General features: G+C 43.7%; 1 protein-coding gene across 1 annotated transcript in view; it reads left to right on the forward strand.

Moving 5' to 3' along the window:
• Positions 1 to 12,500, forward strand: part of galnt14 (UDP-N-acetyl-alpha-D-galactosamine:polypeptide N-acetylgalactosaminyltransferase 14 (GalNAc-T14)) — a 116,320-nt gene that overhangs the window by 82,678 nt on the left and 21,142 nt on the right. Inside the window, exons 4-6 of the mRNA XM_079290574.1 lie at positions 1,291 to 1,358; positions 3,573 to 3,638; positions 9,951 to 10,072. Of these exons, the coding sequence (XP_079146700.1) occupies positions 1,291 to 1,358; positions 3,573 to 3,638; positions 9,951 to 10,072 (256 nt within the window). The remainder of the gene's footprint in view (positions 1 to 1,290; positions 1,359 to 3,572; positions 3,639 to 9,950; positions 10,073 to 12,500) is intronic.

The raw sequence follows: 12,500 nt of genomic DNA on the forward strand, positions 1-12,500 counted from the left end.
CCTGCATCCATCGCTCCTCCTGATGAGACTCATGGTTTTGCTCCACACCTCCTTCAGCCTCCTACATTATCAGCTTCGACTCCCTCCATCCCTTCTTCTCTCTCTCTCTCTCTCTCTCCCCCATTCCTGAATTGCCTCCATCGTTCTGCGTTAACACTTTCTTCCCTTGATCTGTCTCAATCAACCAAAGCTCTGCCATCATCCCCTCTGTTTATGCTTCCTTTGCTTCCTTAACTCCTTTATTTTTCCTTCTTTCTGGCCACTTGTTCTTGTTCTTTGATCCCTTGCTCCTTCCTTCACGATTTTATATTTCGTTTTTGAATGTTAGTTGATTTGACGGAGACGGAGAGAAAAAAGAACTGGAAATGAGAAATAATTAACCCAAAAGAGCTCATTTTCATCTGTTGCTCTCCAAAAAACCCAGAAATGACACATCGTAAAGACTTCATCCACACCCATCAATAAATAATGCCACATTCCCTCCCTTTCTCTGCCTCCTTCTGCCTTTTCTTACCCCCACTCTTTATTTTCTTCTTCTTCTTTTCCTCCTCTTCCATCATTCTCTCCTCCACCCTTTCCTTTGCTCTTTTATTGCACACGACTATCCCTGTCATCCTTCTTTTTGTTCTTCCTTCCCTCGTTCTCTCTCCACCTCTCTTTCCTCTAATCCCTCTGTATTTTTCTTTTCATCCTTTGTCATTCATTCTGCTCTTCTTTACACCTTCTTCCTCTTCCTCCCCCCTTCTCTTCCTATTTCTCCTCCACCTTCGTCTGTCTCTCTTGCCTCCGACACGTCGTTTCCTCTCTCACCTCGCCTGCTCCCTTCTTAACCTCCCTTTCCTCTGTCCTTCCTTCCTTCCTCCTCAGCCTCGCCCCGAGGGGATGACGAACACGGAGGTTATTGAACAGCAGAAATGATTAAATAAAATGGGGCAGAACACCCAGAACAAAACACGTTTTCTTATTTTCTTCCAGTAGAAAGTTATGAATTTTTAATGTTTCAATTTCCTCTTCAATGAAATCGTTTCTTAGAGGCGACACATCATACATTTTCAGAGCAGGAATTTGGGCTGACATTTTCAATATGTTGTTTTATATGGCGTGCAGTGCGTACATAATGAATCCATGAGCACCTGAGTGTGTGTGTGTGTGTGTGTGTGTGTGTGTGTGTGTGTGTGTGTGTGTGTGTGTAGTTTGGCATTTACGTTTTGTATTTTGCACATGCCTTTTTTTTCGACTGTACTCGTGTTTGTGCACATTTGAGACTCATATTTTCTTTTGTCTCTCCAGTGTTTTGAACAGGACCCCAGTTCATCTCATCCATGAGATCATTCTGGTGGATGACTTCAGTGACGACGGTGACACACACACACACACACACACACACACACACACACACACACACACACACACACACACACACAATCAATCCAGGTCTCTTCCAGGTCAGGGATAACAAAGATGAGACCTACATAACGGGTCAGAGCAGCAGCTGGAGTACCATGAAGATGAGAAGAGACCTCCATTCTGGGTCAGAGAGGAGACGGCTGAGCTGCATATGAACAGAGTCTCTTCTGCAGAATGAAAGACAATTGTCACATTTTCCACCTGACCCAGATGTTAGTGGGTTCTTTTGTCCAGTGGGAAAGAGGCCATGCACATTACAAGTGGGATAGAATGGAGATACTGAAGTGAATTACAAGTGGCTCTAAAGTGAATGTGAGTAAATGTACTGAGGGGCAGTCGGAGAGTTGAAGCCTCGAACACTCTTACAACAGGAGAGCAATCACAGAAATACTTTCTTTCCCGCCACTGGAAAATAAGTTCTCCTCCATATCTGCTGAGCTGACCTCGATACCATCAAACACAATATGTCTGCACTTTGCTTTTTATGGCCGGGGAGCACAGCGGTGATAAGAAAAGACAGCCGTGCAGCAGAAAAGCCATCGACCGGCGTATATCAGAGTACAGTGGAACCAGGTGGAACCAAAAAGCCCGATAGGTTTTGATTCGTTTCAGCTCAACAGCACGGTTTATTCATCTGTGTTCGAGGTGTCTATTCGTCCTCCTCCTCGGAGGAACTTTAAGTTACACTTTAAAAGATTTCAAGGAAACAACAGAGAAGGAATAGCAGCTTTAAATGGTTTGGTTTAAAAAAAATCAACATGTGACGTACACACTGCAGAGTTGTGTGACGGACTACAAAGCGCATGAGGAAGGTCTCTGAGACGTTTTCCCACATTTCAGTGTTGGTGAAATGCAGAGTTTCAACTAGAAACGTAAACACTTCCACAGTTAGGGCGAAAGCATCAACGCCAATTACTCCAGTGAGGAAAAGTCCCACTCTGCAGAACAGCTCAGTACCTGCTGACGCTTCACCGCAGCCTCATCATCAGAGACACCTGCTGAGTCGACCTGACAGCCAATCAGGACAGATGGTGCAGCCGCTCCTTCTGGGTCAAAGAGCTCTGATGGAGGTTTTCACTGATTCGGGGCCACAACGTTTTGAGAACAATAAAAAGTTGTTTTCATATCACAATAGCAGAAAGACTCCGAAAGAACTTACAGGTCAACTACAGTTGCACTTCTGTTTCTTTTCTCTCCTGAATTAAATTAAGTAATCGTGAATTATTGATTCGTAATTTATTGCTACGATGTGTTTTCACGTTTGTAAGGAGCTCAGGAAAACGTAATAAACTGATCACATCACCATAAAATGATGACAACAGGATGATATAACAAGGTTTAAATGCCAGATTATAATTATAATAACTTAGGATGAGCTGAAAACATATGCTAATTCATCAACTAAAATATGTTTGAGCAACTCTTTTATTAATAAATCATTGAAGACGATTGTTTCTTAAAATGAAAAATGCTGAATATTCTGGTTTCAGCTTCTGCTTTTCTTTCTTTTGATATTTGACGAAACATTCAACCTGAAAACGTCCCGTGCGGTTTAAATAGTGACGCTTACGTTTTACTGTCGTTTGGCATTTTGTGACTAAACGATTAACCGTGTAATAAACGTGAACAATAATGAACATGACCCTTTATGTGTATATTCAGCACTTGTTACTTTACTTAACTCTCTAGTTTTCTCATTGTTTCCTCACTATTGTGGACTTAATGATTTGCACTTTTCATAAATAATAAAGCGTAATTAAATCTCATTTGGATTTTGTAAGAACAGGCAATATTTTAAAAAGCCATTATTGTTCCAAATCTTGCATGAAATATTAATTTCACTTCTGTAAATGACTCATATCCCAGCTGCTCGGTTTTTCTCTGATTGTCTTTTCATCATTTTGACACTTTTCTTTCTCAACATGAATTACAGTCAGTTATATTTGAAATAATATATTAATTCCGCTCTGAGCGCACAGTCGGCTGAACAGCAACTAAACACGTGTCTGAGTCGTCAGACTGAACGCCGTCCTGCCGCTGCTGCCAATTTCCCTCCGGAGTGAAGAAATGATCCGGACACATAAAGCAGCGCACAGTATTCTCTTCTCTTATCTTCATTATTCTGCTCATTGCAATAATTGCTTCTGGTTTTTGTTTTCTTTCAGAAAGCGACTGCCAGCTTCTCACCAAACTGCCCAAAGTCAAATGTCTTCGCAACAGCAAGAGAGAAGGTGTGTAGGCATGCTTTTGAGAATTTACATCAGCATTTTAATGTGTGTGTGTGTGTGTGTGTGTGTGTGTGTGTGTGTGTGTGTGTGTGTGTGTGTGTGTGTGTGTGTGTGTGTGTATAATAAATAATAAAGACACACACAGACAGACACACAGACAGACAGACACGCAGACAGACACGCAGACAGTGAAGTGAAATGGATTCATTCATCTGTGGCTTCTTGTGGAGCTGAAATGACCTGAAGTGAAATGAAGTGACAGCAGCCGTCCAGATGGAGCCCAGAGAGGCAGAAAGAGACGCCGACTGTCACAAAGGAAATGTTACTGGAGAGGAAATGGCTTCCACAAATTCAAAAGCAACTCCACAAACCTGACAAATGTTTGACTTCTTATTTCTCCGTGACACACGGTGAGAGAGTTAATGTCTCGATCACACTAAATACGGATGTTCCTCGTTTGAGTCTTTAATGCTGCTGTGCGTCACAGCCGGTCCGATCACCTCTCTGGTCTTTATAATCCCTTTGGAGCAGCCTCCGTGCTCTTAAATATAGAATGCTAATGAATGCTACACACAAATCAACGTGACAGCTGCACAACGTGATGGGCTCATGGACGTTTAGGGACCGAAAGGGACGACACACCAATTAATAGACATCACCATGAAACTTCCCCACTTCATAACTTACACTAAGACAGTTACTTTGTGGAGGACAAGTTTTCTGAAATGTTATTTTTGAATGTGAGTCTGAAGTGTGAACAAACCCCTCTGTGTTAACCTTCAGAGCAGAGAGAGGAGTGAAAGTGTAACTTATGCAAATAAGGCTCATTATCTCATGGTAACCTTTGGTGAATTTAGTAGAAATATGCAGATGCGAAAGTAGTAAAATAAACACTTAAATATGTATTTTGGATGTTTTCTTTCCACTAGTCTGAAAGAAAAAAGTGTGATGGAAAAAAGCCCAAAATCTCAAAATTGACGAGTGAATGAAAAACAATGTTTCTGCACCATTCCCGGGTGCTATTATTAATATGCTTAATATCATATATATCTCTGGCTGCTACACTTCCCTTGCACACTTGCACACTTGCAGCCTCGTACCTGCGTGCACTCCGTATGAATTTCCATTTTCTCGTCTCTAGCTCGTGATTCATGGTGCTGATGCGTCGCTGATGCTGTCTTTTTGTATTCTGCTTGTTTTATGGGAACTCTGGGTGCAAAACAGATTTCCTCTGGTGGGACGATGAAGATAAGCTTGATATATGAGGGGGAACAACTCTGATGTGAGAGTACAAGTAACCAATGCATACAAAGTCATCACTACAGCCATGAGCCACGGCCACTGAGGATACTGCAGTCTGATTGGCTGGTTTCAGAGTAACGTTTGACATTCTAACTAGACTCTGTGTGATAGAAGCACCAGTATTTAACCGTACACTGTGCATTCATTTGCTGAATATCTCAAGATTTAACTGTAACATTTCACATTTAATTACACTATTATCTTTGATATTTCACAATAGTTTCCTCAGCATTGTTGAATCAATGGGAGAGGGACTATTACACAAGACATTTAAGTTGTACCTGTGTGAGGCATTGTGGGATTACTATACTGTAATTCTACAACAGCATACTGCCAGATCACAGTAGTTTGATGCCAAAACTGACTGTCAAGTCACAGTATATCGTCGTCATTTCACTGTAATTTACTGTAAAAATGTCACAGTAACTTGATGTGAAATGTATTCTGCCCGAAGCAGCAACCTGTTGTCGTCTCACGGGGATACAAACAACATAAAAAGCTGCAAGTTGCACCTGATGGATATTTTTTGCGTGACAAACTTTCTGACAGCGCTGTAACTTCAGCAGCCCAACGCTTGTTTAAACCCTCACAGCAGCCCGTCCGTTTCATCTTCCCCGGACCGCCTCACTCTGAACTGACCTCGGCACACTTCTCCTGCAAAGTCACGTCTCACTGCCGTTTATTTTGTGCCACCCAAGTGCAACAAGCCGCTCTCACCGACACAAGCCGGAGCAGAAAACACTCAGAGACCATCAGAGACCACTTCCACCGGCTCGTTGTTGTCTCGCTGACAGCGGTGCCATTGGATCCGGGATCACTGCACAGAAAGAAAACACCAGTTTATCCCTCGCTCCTGCAAATCTTTCCTTCCCGCATGTCTCACGTTTCATATTTTCATCTTTCTTTATCGTTCCAATTAGTTTCTTGTGTTTTATAGTCTCTCTCTCGCTCTCTCTCTCTCTCTCTCTCGCTCTCTCTTTTAACAACAGGAACACTTGTCCTACATGCCGTCGCTGAAGGATTTCATTATGGCACAGTCATGCTGATCTCTCACACACACACACACACACACACACACACACTGGCAAGGTTCATCAGTTCGGCTAGTTAATAGTTTATTGCTTCAGGCCTTCTGACTTGATTGTCTTTTTAATGCCCATAAAAGCTCTCCAGGCTTACACTATATGTCTTCTCTGACACACTCGCACACATAAGTACATACTTACTATACTTGTGAGGACCCTCATAGGCGTTCACTGACATTAGCCGAAACCTAATCTAAAGGTAGTTTATTCCAGCTTTGCTGAATTTGGTCAGCGAGGACTTCTTAAAGCTGCGGTTGGTAACTTTGGTAAGAAAAGCTCAAACTGTCACGATATCCGAAGAGACAGATAATCTGTGAAGAGCTGTGGTTCATCCGCCTCCTCTCTTTTGTGCCTCCTCGTCTCCTTGATTCTCCGACTTGTGACCCGGGAATCGATCCGCACGTCGTATTTAACTGACATTCCAAAAGTTTCTAAATCCTGAAAACAGTCGAGAGAAAACCAAGCATGCTGCAACCATGTAAATAACATCACTAGCACTACAAGGAGGCTGAGGAACCTGATTTTTCCACAGATTGTCTGTTATTTATACTCTCATGATATAATGACAGTTTGAACCAAAATGGAAAGAAATTATATTTGTATTAAACTTACCAACGGCAGCTTTAAATGATTTTCGGTGGACTGTTCCTTTAATGCCTGAACCGATACTGAAAGGCATCTCTATGATTCAAACAAAGTGTTTGAAAGATAGCTGTTTTCCAAAAAACAAAGAATCAAACATACATGCAGGGTAGATCTGAATCTAAATCGTCCTCAAAAACATACAACAGCACCAGGCGATAACCTCCGGTTCTGAAGAAGTGCCTGAAGCTGCATTCTCTCTAATGTCCACCAGGGGGCGACTCCTCTGGTTGTATAGAAGTCTATAGAAAATGACTCTACTTCTCTCTTGATTTATTCCCTCAGTAAACATTGTAAACATGAGTTTATGTCTCAATCTCTAGTTTCAAGTCTTCTTCAACACAGCATGATGTTCATTTAGTACATTATGGTCCATTTAGAGTCACACAGACCATAAAGCAGGGGATGCTTTAGGGCGGGGCTACACGCTGATTGACAGGTCTCTACCAGAGACGTATACGGCGTCTCTACGTCACTCCTCAGTCCAGATATGGTCACTTCCTGTTCACTGGTTGCAAAAAAAGCCAAGATAGCGACGAGCAAAATACCGAACTCAAGGCTTCATAACGGCAGTCCACAAACCAATGGGTGACGTCACGATGACTACGTCCACTTCTAGTCTGTGAATAGCTCTCTCTCACACACACACACACACACACACACAGCTGTGATGGGAAGAGACAGTTAAGAGTTATCAGTGTACATCAACTCTCTCCCCTTTACAAAGTCAGGCTGTCCTGCACTGTACGTGGTGTGTGTGTGTGTGTGTGTATCTATCTGAGTAAATGTCCATGTGTGAGTGTGTGCATGCTTGCTTGTGGCTCCAGTGTGTGTGTGTGTGTGCGTGCGTGTGTGCGTGCGTGTGTGTCCATCCATCCAGAAAATAAAGCCTTATTGAGGATGAAATGGGATTTTTAATTGGCTGAGCCTCGGCCTAACAGCGCAGCGTGAAACTTCACGGCCCTTCGTACAATGTCACCGACACACACACACACACACACACACACACAATGGACCCAAATACACAGTCACGCTAACACACACATACACACGCACAACATGGCACACCCAGCCTTGTGCGCATGTGTACACACGTATTCAAAAGAGCCCACACACACACACACACACACACACACACACACACACACACACACAGAGTACCTCTCCATGTCAGGGAGTATTGATTAGACCATTTAGTCCAAATGGAGGAGAACACTGGCCCCCATCAGGGAGACCTCCCTAACAGGCTCATTTAAACACACACACACACACACACTCTTTGTACAGCACGACCACGATCACACACACACATGCAGAGTGTGATGGGCCTGTTAAAAGCTTGTGTCCATGTCTGACAGGGCCTCTAAGAGCCCGGCATCGATTTCCCCTTTTGCTGACTGACTGAGAGAGCGAGAGGGTGAGGGAGATAGGGGATGTGAATAGGTTGAGCAAGGCACTAACGATGCCCCTTCCACTGTCTGAGAAAACTCTCTGTGTGTGTGAGTGTGTGTGGGGTGGTGGATGCGCGTAACCGAGTCACAGTTCGAGAGCGTGAAAGTTGAATATGTACGTCTTATCCGATCCGCCGCCCTGAAAGGAATCAATTTCAGCAGCTAAAGTGAAGCATTTCAATTTAGCAGACAGCGGCTCTGACGGCTCCGAGGCTGTACGTCGGATATCAGCTGTATGACAGTGTGTGTGTGTGTGTGTGTGTGTGTGTGTGTGTGTGGATACTGCGTGGTCTGACGTTATCGTGTGTAGTGTGTTGGACGTGAAGAGTCAGCGGGGAAAGTTAACGAGGATGGAGACTGCTTGTCAGAGCCGGGATTCAAACCTGCGACTGTAGTCAGCCGCCACAAAACCTGCTGCGTGCGGTGGTGGGAAGTAACTAAGTACATTTACTCAAGTACTGTACCAAGGTCATGATTCTGAGGTAGTTTCTGCTTCTACTCCACGACATTTCACATACAATGCAATGACCATTAAAATACTCTGCATTATTATACAGTATATAATATAATGTGAATAACAACAAGAACAATACTAATACTAATACAACCACTACTAGCACTACTAGGGATAGAATGCCAAAATAAATAAGATGGGGAATGAAACCCACTGAATAATAATAATAATAACAACACGTGTTGTTATTATTATTATTATTATAAAACCAGTACCCATATTTGCAACATGCACATAAATATCTGTAAACACTGAAGCAGCTTTATTCTCTTCTGCTCTGGTATTTATTTGTAACTTCAGTGGAGGTAATTCATGAAGCGTAAACTCCGATAGTTTGACGACTTGTGCTCACTTTATTTACGGTCGGCGTCTGAGGTCGGAAGCAAACACAGAGCCTCTCATTCCCCACACACACACACACACAGTCACTACAGCGCTCAATTACGCTGGAATAAGATTGTTTTCAGCCAGTGAGACTCTACCATGAGACTCTACCATGAGACTACCATGAGATTCTACCATGAGACTACCATGAGACTCTACCATGAGACTACCATGAGTCTACCATGAGACTCTACCATGAGACTACCATGAGACTCTACCATGAGACTACCATGAGACTACCATGAGACTACCATGAGACTCTACCATGAGACTACCATGAGACGACCATGAGACTACCATGAGTCTACCATGAGACTCTACCATGAGACTACCATGAGTCTACCATGAGACTCTACCATGAGACTACCATGAGACTACCATGAGACTACCATGAGTCTACCATGAGTCTACCATGAGACTCTACCATGAGACTACCATGAGACTCTACCATGAGACTACCATGAGTCTACCATGAGACTACCATGATACTCTACCATGAGTCTACCATGAGACTACCATGAGACTCTACCATGAGACTACCATGAGTCTACCATGAGACTACCATGAGACTCTACCATGAGTCTACCATGATACTACCATGAGACTCTACCATGAGACTCTACCATGAGTCTACCATGAGTCTACCATGATACTACCATGAGACTCTACCATGAGACTACCATGAGACTACCATGAGACTCTACCATGAGACTACCATGAGACTACCATGAGACTCTACCATGAGACTACCATGAGACGACCATGAGACTCTACCATGAGACTACCATGAGACTACCATGAGTCTTTATTGAGTCTCTTCTAAAGTAAGACATCTTTATGAGTTGTTGAGGTCGCAGCGACTGAAACTCGCTCAAGTTCACACACATGTTGACGTGTTCTCTCGAACAACATACTTGTGTTCCTGTGTGTGCGTCAGGTCTGATCCGGTCCAGAGTGCGCGGGGCTGATGCTGCGAGGGCCGGGGTCCTCACCTTCCTGGACAGCCACTGTGAGGTCAACAAGGACTGGCTGCCCCCCCTGCTGCAGAGGATCAAACAGGTAGACCACAACCAGACACCTGTGTGTGTGTGTGTGTGTGTGTGTGTGTGTGTGTGTGTGTGTGTGTGTGTGTGTGTGTGTGTGTGTGTGTGTGTGTGTGTGTGTGTGTGTGTGTGTGTGTGTGTGTGTGTGTGTGTGTGTGTGTGTGATAAATCCAGTGGTCGAGGTGAAATAGCGCCATGGGAGAAAATAGCTGTCGGTCTGATTGCCTCTCATTAAGAAATAAGTGCTACACTCTCTTCTTCATCCCTCCGCTCTCTCTCTCTGTTTGTGTCCCTCCTCCTCCTCTCCTCCTCCTCGTCTCATCTCCTGTCACCTTGTTTTGTCGCCTCCTCTTCTCCCTTCATGTCATGTATTTTTACCACTTGTCATCCTCCCTTTTCTCACCTTGCCTCCTGTTTTGCCTGTCTTTACCTCCCTTCTCTTCTCGCCCTCTTTTTTGCCCTTCATCTCACTCTATTCGTCTTCTTCTTCTCTCCCACCTCTTTTTATCTCCCCCTCTTATTTTCTTTTCTAACAAACAAACGTTATTTGTCGCCAAAGCAAGTTTGAAATAAAGACAAAAGACGTACAGTAACTAAAGATGATTACCTGATGAGTCCCCTTGACTCCTCTCCCCTCGTCTCTTCACACCTTCATTTTCTCATCTGTCTCCTCCATCACGTCAACAGTTGTTCCTGCTGATATTAAAGACCTTTGATCTCCATCTGTAGAGCAGCGATCAATAAGTGAACCACAGAGCCTGATGACATTCTGCTGCTCGACCAACATCATCCATATTCATGCTCACGGTTTAAGTGTGTGTGTGTGTGTGTGTGCTGCAGAGTCATCCGTCACTGTCTGAACAGTCACTTTATAGTCATATATTTAGATTTAAATGTATGAGCTATCGATCCAGGTAAACACACACACACACACACACCATGCAGTTATATTCTCCTTAAATTAATCGTCTGTATCATTGATCTAGAGAGCTAAAGTCCTGCCCAACTTCTGTTTTTCATTCATAACACTTTATTGTTTATATTCTGAACCACATTTCTGTCTGCTACCATGCGGTACAGATGTTTATGTCATGTACACAGGAGGGATTTATAGTCAGCAAATGTTCCCATATAGATCAACACCTTTATTTTCTGTGATATTCTGCTGATTTCTGTTGAGTATTAATTCAACGGGCTGCTTTGACCTGTTCATCATCTGTGTTTCCTTTGCTCTGACGTTTCAATATGAAGTGTTGATGATTGTAACAGAGGATTGTGGAGGGACGTTGTTTGTTTACTCCTCTTGGCGTTGACATTCGATGAGAAAAACAGGCGACTGGGTTGATGCGTTGCAGACTAACGACAACAAAACAGACACTAATCCGTCTCGCTCAACTGCTCTTTAATTGAAAATACTTTAAAGAACATTAAAGACAAACGAAGAGCAGTTTAAATAACACTGTAACGTCTAAAAGTGCAGCTTGAACGCATTTCTACTGATGTTCTTATGCAGCATTTTGGACACGGAAGTTGAAGTTTGTACCTGCTGGATTATCATGTATTCTATCGTGGATTATGTTCAGTAAAGAACTGTGTAATCCAGCGCCACCGCAGGACATACGCATGAAGGATGATGACGCAGGACGTTCTGAGGGGTCAGTTTCCATCGAACGGCTGAAATTAAGAAACTGCTCCCGAGCGATTTGAAAATAACACTCATCCAATTACAACAGTGATGTCGCCAACGCTTCACCCCGCGTGCTGCACGGTGTCATTCACGTAATCGAGCAGATGCAGTGCTTTGTAATGCGGCTGGAGCTGGAGAGGGATGCAGCGCGCCTCCCCTTCCACTGACCCTGCAGCTAATGGGCCAGAACCGCTCCACCTGCTCCGTCAGATCACCGGCTGAAGACGCATCCAGCCGTTTGACCAAACGAATAGATGGACACTGATGATTTAACGGGGACCTCAAGTCTGCCACGCTTGTGTGTGTGTGTGTGTGTGTGTGTGTGTGTGTGTGTGTGTGTGTGTGTGTGTGTGTGTGTGTGTGTGTGTGTGTGTGTGTGTGTGTGTGTGTGTGTGTGTGTGTGTGTGTGTGCGATGTACTTTTATCCTTGTAAGGAGCAAATGGTGCAGAGAAGGTGGAAATATGAGGGAAGTGAAATGCAGAAATCTCTGTAGTTTAGAGTTTAGGACTCTATTTAATGGTTGAGGAAGCGATAACCGAGCTGGATCCATAAGGAAGGGAAGTCAGGACTCTAAAGAATCCTCAACCTTTCTGTGCCGCCTTTTTTTTCCCAGTAAATCCAATTCCAAGGACCTTGCTGTTGTTTCGGAGGTCAGGGCTTCAGTGTTCTTGCGATCTCAGCTCAGATCTCGTCTCCTCATCCTTCACATCCCCAACACGAATAACACCAAAAAGCCAATTCACCGCGTTATTGACT

This window comes from Melanostigma gelatinosum (genome assembly GCF_949748355.1).
Source record: "Melanostigma gelatinosum genome assembly, chromosome: 19".
Taxonomy (NCBI): Eukaryota; Metazoa; Chordata; class Actinopteri; order Perciformes; family Zoarcidae; genus Melanostigma; species Melanostigma gelatinosum.